Here is a 14,068-nt window from a genome sequence, read left to right on the forward strand (position 1 = left end):
ACTAAGCCCCATGCAAATGGGCCAACATCGCTCTTCAGGAACAACATAAGTCTATCCACCTGCTTAGTTTACAGACTATAATGTTCTTCATAGTTCGACTTCTAGGGGAAACTGATGTAATTTCAATCGTACTTCAGTCTGTTTGCTGGGTTTTTTTTTCTTTTCTTATTCTTGAATACAGAAAGAGAAAATGTTTATTTTTATTTTCCATTTCTATTAAAAATATTTTTATTTTTTTTCTACTTTATTTTTACCTTTTGGTAAATATTTCAAATTCTGTTTTTTTACTTCCATCATTTCATTTTATTCTATTTCATTGTAATCATTTTGTCAAATTTTCAAACATTTTCCTTTTTTTTTTTTTTTGCTTTTATCTTTCCCTTTTTTCTCTAATCTATCAAGCTCCTTTCAACAACCAGACCAGAACACACCTAAGATCTAGCATCCTTTATTTGATTTTTTGTGTTGTTTTTAGTTTTTTAATTTTTCTTTTACTGTATTAATTCCTTTCCTTCCTTTGAAGTGATGAAATGAAGGAATTCACCCCAAAAGAAAGGCCAGAAAGAAATGACAGCCAGGGATTTAATCAACACAGATACAAGCAATACATCTGAACCAGAATTTAGAATCACGAGAATAAGAATACTAGCTGGGTTTGAAAACAGATTAGAATCCCTTTCTGTGGAGATAAAAGCCAGTCAGGATGAAATAAAAAATGCTATAACTGAGCTGCAATCTCGAATGGATACCACAGCGACAAGGATGGATGAGGCAGAGGAATGAATCAGTGATATAGAAGACAAACTTATGGAGAACAATGAAGCAGAGAAAAAGAGGGAGATAGGGCAAAAGAGCACAATTTAAGAATTAGAGAAATCATTGACTTATTAAAAAGGAACAGAATCAGAATCATAGGGGTCCCAGAAGATGAAGAGACAGAAAAAGGGGTGGAAGAGTTATGTGAGCAAATCATAGCAGAAAACTTTCCTAACGTGGGGAAAGACACGGACATCAAAATCCAGGAAGCACAGAAGACTTCTATTAGATTCAACAAAAACTGGCAATCAACAAGGAATATCACAGTCAAATTCACAAAATACTCAGGCAAGGAAAGAATCATGAAAACAGCAGGGTAAAAAAAAAAAAGTCCTTAACCTACAAGGAAAGACAGATTAGGTCTGCAGCAGACCTATCCACAGAAACTTGGCAGGCCAGAAAGGCCTGTCAGGATATATTCAGTGTGCTGAATCAGAAAAATATGCAGCCAAGAATTCTTTATCCAGAAAGTCTGTCATTCAAAATAGAAGGAGAGATTAAAAGCTTCCCAGACAAACAAAAATTAAAGGAGTTCATGACCACTTTTAAGGGGGACTCTCTGAGGGGAGAAAAGATGGGGAAAAAAAAGACCAAAGGAACAATAACTAGAAAGGACCAGAGAACACCACTAGAAACTTCAACTCTACAAGCAACATAATGGTGATAAATTCATATGCTTCACCACTCACTCTAAATGTCAATGGACTCAATGCTCCAATCAAAAGACATAGGGTAACAGAATGGATAAGAAAATAAGATCCATCTATATGCTATTTACAAGAGACCCACTTTAGATCTAAAGACACCTTCAGATTGAAAGTAAGGGGATGGAGAACTATCTATCAAGCTAATGGTCACCAAAAGAAAGCCAGAGTAGCCACACTTATATCAAACAATGTAGACTTTAAAAACTGTAACAAGAGATGGAGACTGGAATTATATCATAATTAAGGGGTCTATCCACGAAGAAGATCTAACAATTGTAAATATTTATGCTCTAAATGTGAAAGCACACAAATGTATAAACAAATTAATCACAAACATAAAGAAACTCATTGATAATAATACCATATTACTAGGGGACTTCAACACCCCACTTACAACAATGGACAGATCATCTAAACAGAAAATCAACAAGGAAACAATGGCTTAGAATGACACATTGGACCAGATGGACTTAAAAGATATATTCAGAACATTTCATCCTAAAGTAGTGGAATACACATTCTTCTCCAGTGCACATGAAATGCTCTCCAGAATAGATCACATACTGCGACAGAAATCAACCTTCAACAAGTACAAAAAGATCGAGATCATACCATGAATATTTTCAGACCACAATGCTATGAAATTTGAAATCAACCACAAGAAAAAAATATGAAAAGATAACAAATACTTAGAGACTAAACCATTCTACTAAAGAATGAAAAGTCTAACCAAAAAGTTAAGGAGGAAATTAAAAAGTACATAGAAGCTAATGAAAATAATAACACCACAACCCAAAACCTCTGGGATGGAGCAAAGGTGGTCATAAGAGGAAGTATATAGCAATCCAGGCCTTCCTAAAGAAGGAAGAAAGGTCACAGATATACAACCTGACATTACACCTTAAATAGCTGGAAAGAGAACAGCAAATAAAACCCCAAACCAGCAGAAGATAGGAAATAATAAAGATTAGAGCAGAAATCAATGTTATCAAAACCAAAAAAAATAAAAAACACAAAAACAACAACAACAACAACAAAAGTAGAACAGATCAATGAAACCAGAAGCTGGTTCTTTGAAAGAATTAATAAAATTGATAAACCACTAGCCAGTTTGGTCAAAAACCAAAAGGAAAGGACCCAAACAAACAAATAAAATCAAGAATAAAAGAGGAGAGATCGGGGCGCCTGGGTGGCGCAGTCGGTTAAGCGTCCGACTTCAGCCAGGTCACGATCTCGCGGTCCGTGAGTTCGAGCCCCGCGTCAGGCTCTGGGCTGATGGCTCGGAGCCTGGAGCCTGTATCCAATTCTGTGTCTCCCTCTCTCTCTGCCCCTCCCCCGTTCATGCTCTGTCTCTCTCTGTCCCAAAAATAAATAAAAAACGTTGAAAAAAAAATTTTAAAAAAAAGAGGAGAGATCACAACCAACACAGAAAAAATACAAATAATAATAAGAGAATATTATGTACAATTAAACGCCAATAAAATGGGCAATCTGGAAGAAATGGACAAATTCCTAGGAACATATAAACTACCAAAACTGAAACAGGAAGAAATAGAAAATTTGAACACATCCATAACTAGTAAAGAAATCGAGGTAGTAATCAAAAATCTCCCCAAAAACAAGAGTCCAGGACCAGATGGCTTTGCAGAGGAATTCTACCAAACATTTAAAGAAGATTTAACACCTATTCTCTTGAAGCTGTACCAAAACATCGAAATGGAAGGAAACATTCCAAACTCTATGAAGCCAGCATTACCTTGATTCCAAAACCAGACAGAGATCCCACAAAAAGGAGAACTATAGACCAATTTCCCTGATGAACATGGACACAAAAATCCTCAACAAGATACTAGCCAACAAGATCCAACAATACATTAAAAAAATTATTCACCGTGACCAAGTGGGATTTATACTTGGGATACAGGTCTGGTTCAATATCTGCAAAATAATCAATGTGATACATTGCATCAATAAAAGAAAGGACAAGAACCACATGATCCTCTCAATAGATTCAGAGAAAGTATTTTGACAAAATACAGCACTCTTTCTTGATAAAAATCCCTCAAGAAAGTAGGGATAGAATGATCATACCTCGAGATCATAAAAGCCATATATGAAAGACCCACCGCTAATATCATCCTCAATGGGGAAAAACTGAGAGATTTCCCCTTACGGTCAGGAAGAAAACAGGGATGTCCACCCTCACCACTGTTATTCAACATAGTATTGGAAGTCTTAGCCTCAGCAATCAGACAACACAAAGAAATAAAAGGTATCCAAATCAGCCAAGAGTAGGTCAAACTTACACTCTTTGTAGATGACATAATACTCTATATGGAAAACCCGAAAGATTCCACCAAAAAACTGCTGGAACTGATCCATGAATTCAGCAAAGTTGCAGGATATAAAATCAATGCATAGAAATTGATTGCATTTCTATACACCAATAATGAAGCAACAGAAAGAGAAATCAAGAAATAGATCCCATTTATAATTGCACCAAAAACCATAAAATACCTAGGAATAAATCTAACCAAAGAGGTAAAAAAATCTATACACTGAAAACTATAGAAAGCTTATGAAAGAAATTGAAGACACAAAAAAATGGAAAAATAGTCTATGCTCCTGGATAGGAAGAAAAAATACTATTAAAATGTCAATACTACCCAAAGCAATCTACGTATACAATGCAATACCTACCAAAATAATACCAGCATTCTTCACAGAGCTAGAACAAATAATCTTAAAATTTCTATGAAACCAGAAAAGACCCTGAATAGCCAAAGCAATCTTGCAAAAGAAAACCAAAGCTGGAAGCAACACAATCCCAGATTTCAAGATTTATTACAAAGCTGTAATCATCAAGACAGTATGGCACATAAACAGACACTCAGATCAATGGAACAGAATAGAGAACCCAGAAATGGACCCACAAACATATGGCCAGCTAATCTTTGACAAAGCAGGAAAGATACCCAATGGAATAAAGAAAGTCTCTTCAGCAAATGGTGCTGGGAAAACTGGACAGCAACATGCAGAAGAATGAACCCTGGAAAACTTTCTTACACTGTACACAAAAGTAAATTCAAAATGGATGAAAGACCTAAATGTAAGACAGGAAACCATCAAAATCCTCAAGGAGAAAGCAGGCAAAAACCTCTTTGCCCTCAGTCACAGCAACCTCTTACTCAACACATCTCTGGAGGCAAGGGAAACCAAAGCCAAAATGAACTATTAGGACCTCATCAAAATAATAAGCTTCTTCACAGCAAAGGAAACAATCAGCAAAACTAAAAGGAAACCAAAGGAATGGGAGAAAATATTTGCAAGTGACATATCAGATAAAGGGTTAATATCCAAAATCTATAGAGAACTTATCAAACTCAACACCCAAAAAACAAATAATCCATTGAAGAAATGGGCAAAAGACATGAATAGACACTTCTCCAAAGAAGACATCCAGATGGTTAACAGACACATGAATAAATGCTCAACAGGGAAATACAAATCAAAACCACAATGAGATACCACCTCACACCTGTCAGAATGACTCACATTAACAACTCAGGCAACAACAGATGTTGGTGAGGATGAGGAGAAAGAGTATCTCTTTTGCACTACTGGTGGGAATGCAAACTGGTGCAGCCCCTCGGAAAACAGTATGGAGCTTCCTCAAGAAATTAAAAGTAGAACTACCCTATGACCCAGCAATTGCACTACTAGGTATTTATCCAAGGGATACAGGTATGTTGTCTTGAAGGGACACATGCACCCCAATGTTTATAGCAGCACTATCAACAATAGCCAAAGTATGGAAAGAGCCCAAATGTCCATCAATGGATGAATGGATAAAGAAGATGTGGTATATGTATATACAATGGGGTATTACTCAGCAATCAAAAAGAATGAAATCTTGCCATTTGCAACCATGTGGATGGAACTAGAGGGTATTATGCTGAGCAAAATTAGTCAGAGAAAGACAAAAATCATATAACTTCACTCATATGAGGACTTTAAGATATAAAACAGATTAACAAAAGGGAAGAAAAAGTAATATAAAATCAGAGAGGGAGGCAAAACATAAGAGACTCTTAAATACAGAGAACAAACAGAGGGTTGTTGGAGGGCTTGTGGGACGGGGGATGGGCTAAATGGGTAAGAGGCTTAAGGAATCTCATCCTGAAATCATTGTTGCACCATGTGCTAACTAACTTGGATGTAAATTATAAAAAATAAATAAATCATAGAAAGAAAAGAAACATAAAAAAAGAATGAAGGATAAAAATCATATGGTGATCTCAAAAGATGTAAGAAAAGCACTTAACAAGCCTCAACATCCTTTCATAAAAAAAAAATCAATAAATTGGGTAGAGAAAAAATATACCTCAACATAATAAAAGCCATATACAAGAAACCCACAGCTAACATCAGACTAAACTGTGAAAGGTTGAAGGTTTTCTTCTAATATCAGGAACCAGGCAAGGCTGCCCACTCTCATCACTCTTATTCAACATAGTACTGGTGGTCCTAGCTAGAGCAATCAGGCAAGATCAAGAAATAAAAAGCACCAAATGGATTCCTTCTTTCACTGATCAGAGAAGGGGGTCAAGAGTGGAAAGAGACTAGCCTTAGTCCCCAAGCTTCTAGAAAGTCCTTCCACATCCTGAACTTTTCTTACTCCCCCCAGAATACTAGCCCTGCTGTATATATATGTGGGGCGCCTGAGTGGCTCAGTTGGTTAAGCGTACAATTCTTGGTTTCAGCTCAGGTCATGATTTCAGTTTCCTGAGTTCCAACTCTGCATCTCAACCCTACTTGAGATTTTCTGTCTCTTTCTCTCTCTGCCCCCCCACTTGTATTCTCTCTGTCTTTCTCAAAATAAATAAACCTTAAAAAAAAAAAGATGCGTACTGCCATCTAAATACTGGACTCATTTACTAAAGGTAAAGAGACAAGAGACCCTCTGTCTCTTGGCAACATCTCATTTCTTCCTTTTGCTTTTGCCTCCCCCCCACAAGCAGCCCTTGGTTTAATCCTATTCTGCAATTCAAATTTCTATTTTTGTGTTGAACTTGCTCCTTTCTTTCATATTGAAAAGATGACATTGCCCCCAAAGCCAAAAGTCAATGAGAATTGAAAAGCATCCAAATAGGAAAAAAAAATAAAATTACCTTATTTGCAGGTGAAATGATCTTATTTATATATAAACCCAAAAGACTCAATGAAAAACACTGTTAGAACTAATCAACAAGTTCAGTAAAGATTCAGAATATAAAATCAAAATACAAAAAGTCAATTGTGTCTCTATACACAAACAATAAAATGAATAAAAAAGAAATAAAGAATGCAATCCCATTCACAATAGCATAACAAAAAATAAAATACTTAGGAATAAATTTAATCAAGGAAGTGAAAGATCTGTACAATGAAAACTACAAAACATTGATGAAAGAAACTAAGGAAGACACAGATATTCTGTTCCCAAGTACTGAGAAGAATTAATATTGTTAAAATTCCCATACTACCCAAAGCCATCTATAGATTCAATATAACCTCTATCAAAATTCTAACAGCATTTTTCACAGAAATAGGAAAAAAATCCTAAAATTTGTATAAAATTGCAATGATGCAAATAGCCACAGCAATCCCAAGAATAAAAGAACAAAGCTGAAGGTATCACACTTTTGATTTCAAAGCATACTACAAAGCTACAGTAATCAAAACAGTATAGTACTGACATAAAAATAGACACATAGACTAAAGGAACAGAATAGAGAGCCTAGAAATAAACTCCCATATATGCAATCAACTAGCATTTTATAAGGAACCCAAGAATATTCAATGGGGAAAAAAAAGTCTCTTTAATAAATGGTTTTAGGAAAACTGGATAACCACATACAGGAAATGAAACTGTATACTCATCTGACACTATTCATAAAAACTAACTCAAAATTGATTAAACTTCAGACCTGAAACCATGAAACTCCCAGAGAAAACATAAGAAAAAGCTTCTTAACATTGGTCTTGCCAATGATGTTTTTGGATATGACATCAAAAGCACAAGAAACAAAAGCAAAATCAAGTGAGACTACATTAAAAAGCCTCTGAACAGCAAAATACAATCAACAAAATGAAAAGGCAACCTGTGGAATGGAAGAAAATATTCACAAGCCACATATCTGATAAAGGGTAAATATTTAAATATATGAAGAACTCATACAGCTCAGTTACGAAAATAAATAAATAACTCAAAACGTGGGCAAATGCATGGAATATATATTTTTCTAAAGAACACATATAAATAGCCAACAGGTACATGAAAAGATTCTCAACATCATTAATCACCAGGAAAATGGAGATCAAAACCACAATGCAATACCATCTCCTACTTGTTACAATGGCTATCACCAAGAAGACAACAGATAATAATTGTTAGTAAGGCTTTGGAGAAAAGGGAACACTTGTGCACTGTGAATGAGAATGTAAACTGGTGCAGCCACTATGAAAAATAGGATGAAAATTTCTTCAAAAAAATACAGATAGGGGTGCCTGGGTGGCTCAGTCGGTTGAGTGACCAACCTTGGCCCAGGTCATGATCTCATGGTTTGTGAATTCGAGCCCCACATTGGGCTCTGTGCTGACAGCTCAGAGCCTGGAACCTGCATCTGCTTCTGTGTCTCCCTCTCTCTCTGCCCCTCCCCCACTCATGTTCTGTCTCTCTCTGTGTCAGAAATAAACATAAAAATTTTTTAAATAAAATAAAAATAGAACTACCATATGAAGCAACAACTCTACTTCTGACATATACCAAAAGGAAATGAAAACAAGATCTTGAAAAGATATCTGCACTCCCTGTTCATTACAGCATTTTTCATAATAGGTAAGGTATGAAAACAACCTAGGCCTCTGTCAATAGATTAATGAATAAACAAAATGTGGTGTACACACACACCCACACACTCACACACACACGCATGGGTTAACATTCAGATATAAGAGAGGAGGACACTCTGCCATTTGTCACAACATAGATGGGTCTTGAGAAAATCATGCTAAGTGAAATAAATCAGACAGAAAAAAAATACTGTATGATATAATTTATATGTGTGAATCTAAAAAATAAAAAACTCATAGAAGCAAAGAGTAGAATGGTCTTTGGGGCTGGAGGTAGGGACATTGGGGAGATGTTGATCAAAGAAAGGGTACAAACTTATAGGGAAAAAATTAAGAGAAATACTAGTAAAAAGGAATTCACTTTATTTTGCACTTTAGCATTTTTGTAAGACCCAAATTTTCTATCATGTTGTAGGTATTATGTTAAAAATTTTAATGTACTTAAAAAGAATATACTATGCATAAATATTTAATGTATTTGTACTATATTTTAGTAGCTTTTTCTCATACAAAAAGTCAACCCTGCTAATATACTCTTACAAGCCATAAGCACTTAGTGAATGAATCAACAAATCATTTTTAAGTGTAACTACTACCTTAAAGAGAATGCCTATGCCATTAGAAGATGAAAATGTTGGGGCACTGGGTGGCTCAGTCAGTTGAGCGACTGACTTCGGCTCAGGTCATGACCTCATGGTTTGTGAGTTTGAGCCCCGTGTCAGGCTCTGTGCTGACAGCTCAGATCCTGGAGCCTGCTTCCGATTCTCTGTCTCCCTCTCTCTCTGCCCCTCCCCACTCATGCTCTGTTTCTCTGTGTCTCAGAAATAAACATTAAAAAAAATTTTTTTAAAAAGAAAATGTTCCCTTATCCATGAATTCAGCAAAGTCACAGGATATAAAATCAATGCACAGAAATCAGTTGCACTTCTATACACCAATAATGAAGCAACAGAAAGAGAAATCAAGGAATAGATCCCATTTACAATTGCACCAAAAACCATAAAATACCTAGGAATAAACCTAATTAAAGAGGTGACAAATCTATACACTGAAGACTAGAGAAAGCCTATGAAAGAAACTGAAGACACACACACAAAAAAGGAAAAATATTCCATTCTCATGAATTGGAAGAATAAATACTGTTAAAATGTCAATACTACCCAAAGCAATCGATATATTTAATACAACCTATATCAGAATATCACCAGCATTCTTCACAGAGCTAGAATAAACAATCCTAAAATTTGTATGGAACCAGAAAATACCCCCAAATAGCCAAAGCTATCCTGAAAAAGAAAACCAAAGCTGGAGGCATCACAATCTTGGACTTCAAGCTGTATTACAAAGCTGTAATCATCAAGAAAGTACGGTACTGGCATAGATACTTAGATCAATGGAACAGAATAGAGAATCTAGAAATGGACCCAGAAACGTAAGGCCAACTAATCTTTGACAAAGTAGGCAAGAATATCCAATGGAATAAAGACAGTCTCTTCAGCAAATGGTTCTGGGAAAACTGGACAGCAACATGCAGAAAAATGTACCTGGACCACTTTCTTACACCATACACAAAAATAAACTCAAAATGGATGAAAGATCTAAATGTAATACAGAAAGCCATCAAAATCCTAAAGAAAGCAGGCAAAAACCTCTTTGACCTCAGCCACAGCAACTTCTTACTCAACATGTCTCCAGAGGCAAGGGAAACAAAAGCAAAAATAAACTATTGGGACTTCATCAAGATAAAAAGCTTCTACACAGCGAAGGAAACAATCAGCAAAACTAACCAGCAAAAAAAAAAAAAAAAAAAAAAAAAGGAAACCAAAGGAATGGGAGAAAATATTTGCAAATGACATATCAGATAAAGGGTTAGTATCCAAAATCTATAGAGAACTTATCAAACTCAACACTCAAAAAACAAATAATCCACTGAAGAAATGGGCAAGAGACATGAGTAGACACTTCTCCAAAGAAGACATCCACATGCTAAGAGACACATGAAAAAATGCTCAACATCACTCATCATCAGGGAAATACAAATCAAAACCACAATGAGATACCACCTCACACCTGTCAGAATGACTAACATTAACAACAGATGGTGAAGATGTGAAGAAAGGGGAACCCTTTGCACTGTGGGTGGGAATGCAAACAAGTGCAGTCACTCTGGAAAACAGTATGGAGGTTCCTCAAAAAACTAAAAATAGAACTACCCTATGACCCAGCAATTGCACTACTAGGTATTTATCCAAAGGATACAAGTGTACTGTTTTGAAAGGGCATATGCACCCCAATGTTTATAGCAGTGCTCTCGACGATAGTCACATTATGGAAAGAGCCCAAATGTCCACTGATAGATGAATGGATAAAGAAGATGTGCATATATATACAATGGAGTATTACTTGGCAATCAAAAAGAATGAAATCTTGCCATTTACAACTACATGGATGGAACTAGAGTGTATTATGCTAAGAAAAATTAGTCAGAGAAAGGCAAATATCATATGACTTCACTCATATGTGGAATTTAAGATACAAAAGAGATGAACATAAGATAAGGGAAACAATATGAAAACAGGGAGGGGGACAAAACATAAGAGACTCTAAATATAGAGAACAAACTGAGGGTTGCTGGAGAAGTTGTGGGTTTGGGGATGGGCTAAATTAAGGCAAGGGCATTAAGGAGGACACTTGTTGAGATGAGCACTGGGTGTCTGTTATATGTAGGGGATGAATCACTGGATTGTACTGGAAGCATTATTGCACTATATGCTAACTAACTCGGATGTAAATTTAAAAAATAAATGAAAGGAAAAAAAAAGACGTAAATGTTCCTGATGACAAGCACCACCGTCATACTGAAAATCCTTAATCCTAATTTATTTTTCTTTATTCAGGTGCTTTATATGAACCCAGACCTAACAATCTCTGTAGAGATAAACAAAGGTCACCCAAATGAGAAGAATAACTACTTATCGACAGCAAGAGAGTCATCCACCACCACTGCTTGCATTTGGCAGAGATTCAAAGGCAGGTAGAGGAGTGGGAAAGCTTTATGGTGACAAAAAGGGAAGGTCCATCCCAATGGGAAGTTGTCATATATTTTAGAACTCAAAGGTAACAATTATGTACTTTGTAAGAAAATTCATTACGTCAGCTAGAATTTCATGCAATTTTCATGACAAAAAATTAAACTCCTTACAGGTTTTATGTACTTTTCTCTCTCCCTCATTTTTGATCTCTTTGACCAGATACTTTTTTCCATTTATTATTATTTTTTTTAATTTAAATACAGGTTAGTGAACATACAGCGTACTAATGGTTTCAGGAATAGAATTTAGTGATTTACCATTTACCCATAACACCCAGTGCTCATCCCGACAGGTGCCATTTTTCTTCAATCATTACAGAAGTTTTTCACTATCAGCCCAATTGCAAAGCAAAGGCACTCAGATCTAAGGAGATTTCTAAATGGGGCATAATTCTTTACATTCTACTTTTAAAGAAGACTAAGTAAAGTTTAAAGTTATACTATTAGGGAAGAAATAAGGGACTATGTGGGAGTTATTTCTTTGGACAGAGTAAGCAGAAAACTGACTAGGTAAGCGCACATGCCTGTGATTATATTGGGGTGCGTGGCAGCATTCACTGAGTTGTCTCTGCCACCAGTAAGCATATGTCCCTCACATATTAGTAACATTTAAGAACTTTGGGGCTTGATATACATAACCTCTAAATTCCTCTTCCAGTAAAATAATAATACCATATGAGTTCATGGATCTGAAGATCTGAGAGTGAAGTATGATTTAATGGAAATAACAACAAAAAGCCATACCTTTGTATTATCTTTTATCTTTGTGTTACTTTTGTTTTTCTCCCTGGCTTCACGAAGACCTTTCTGAGTAGGACCTTCCAGTGCATTTTCTTTTTCACGGTTAGGAACAACTACAAGATAACACAACTTATTCTTAGTATCTATACTGTCTTGCAATGATAAATACAATTTTAATCAAAATATGAAAGCCAAAGTCATAGTGATACATGTGTTTTTTAAAGTATTGTACTAGTAATATTGAAATAATACCAAAGTGTTCTTTTAATTTTTTTTAATGTTTCATTTATTCTTAGAGCACAAGTGGCGGAGGGGCAGAGTGAGAGAGGGACCCAGAATCAGAAGCAGGCTCCAGGCTCTGAGCTGTCAGCACAGAGCCCAACGTGGGGCTTGAACTCACAAGCCATGAGATCATTACCTAGGCCAAAGTTGGATGCTTTACCAACTGAGCCACCCAGGTGCCCCATTACCAAAATGTTTTAAGTCAGGTGTCAAATTCATTTCCCCAAAATTCAGGGTGTCATTACTACAAGGTCAGTTAAATGGCATGATAAGCCAGTTAGAGAGCATAGTAGCCAATCTCCAGTTACATTATTTCCAAATTCCTGTCATGAGATTTCATGTGTATATGAATAAAGTTGAAGAGGGTCAAAGGAGTGAATGGTAAACAATGACAAAATATCCTTTGTGGAATTGGGTAATAAATAACAGATTTTTAGAAGAATATTGTATTAAAAAATATTATTCTTCATGCTTCTCAAGTTGAAAAAAAAAAGAAAGGAAAATAATTGGGTAATTTTCCAATGTAGTTGTAACACTAGTCTCCAAACTCTCCTGGACATAAAGCGAACAGTCCTAAAAAAACCACCTGGGGGAAAAATAAAAGTGACAGGGAAAGTCTCTTTCTTTTATACATCTTTCCATATACATATACTTATTTACGTATACATAATTTCTCCCTATATTTTTAAATAGGAAAATGACTGAAAATAAATTAATAAAGTTACAATCATTAACTCATAACTAAAAGAAATAACTAAGTGTTCTAAATTATAACACTAGATTTATAACAGAGAAAAGATGAACACAAAAATATCTGGATGAGTCAAGGCTCTCAAAGAATTCTTAAGGCAAGGAAGCACATAGCTGGCATTTAGATTCTTTCCTGATATAATTCTTTCTACTCAGTACCAGTTTCAGACAAAGGAGAAAATCTCCAAAGCAACTTGGACAATAACCTAAAAACAGAATATTGAATAACATAGTTCTACATGAAACCACTAAAAAGACTTCAAAACACTTGAGTATCCAGACTGCCTGTTCTCCCTGATGGTGCCAAAAGTTAGAGCCCCATCTGGGAAGTGTAAGTGGGGGGTTGGGGGAGGGATGGGGGAGGGGCAGGAGGGAAGGCAGCAATTATGGCTCACTGACATTAAGGAAAATTTTTCACTTCCAGTTCTCTTTTATTGTATTTTCCTTTTCAACACCCAAGAATGACATCCTGATCATGATAATAATTTAAAATAATAATAATTAGCATTTATGCCTCACTGATCTTCTACTATCAAGTTGATCAGGCAATCAGAGAGGTGACAGAGTCTGCCATGACACTGCCAAATGCTAAGACCAGAAGCTTAGAGAAAGGTACTGAAAGCCCCATACCTAAAACTAGAATGCATGTTTATGAACAGTGTAAAATTATTCAGTACAGAATATAAGGAATTAACTTTATTCAGGTAGTTGGGATTATACAATTAAAAGAAAGTATTTCATCATGTTGTGTTGAAATTTATTCCTTTTTTACCAAAAGCCACTTATC

At 35.7% G+C, this 14,068-nt stretch overlaps 1 protein-coding gene across 2 annotated transcripts in view; it reads right to left on the reverse strand.

Annotated features, from left to right (window-relative positions):
• The window catches only part of SPAG16 (sperm associated antigen 16), a 1,005,541-nt gene that overhangs the window by 931,831 nt on the left and 59,642 nt on the right, over positions 1 to 14,068 (reverse strand). For both annotated transcript variants that reach the window (XM_058706052.1, XM_058706047.1), the window contains one exon: positions 12,253 to 12,362. In XM_058706052.1, coding sequence (XP_058562035.1) covers positions 12,253 to 12,362 — 110 coding nt within the window. The remainder of the gene's footprint in view (positions 1 to 12,252; positions 12,363 to 14,068) is intronic.

The sequence above is a fragment of the Neofelis nebulosa genome, chromosome 2 (assembly GCF_028018385.1).
Source record: "Neofelis nebulosa isolate mNeoNeb1 chromosome 2, mNeoNeb1.pri, whole genome shotgun sequence".
Classification (NCBI taxonomy): Eukaryota; Metazoa; Chordata; class Mammalia; order Carnivora; family Felidae; genus Neofelis; species Neofelis nebulosa.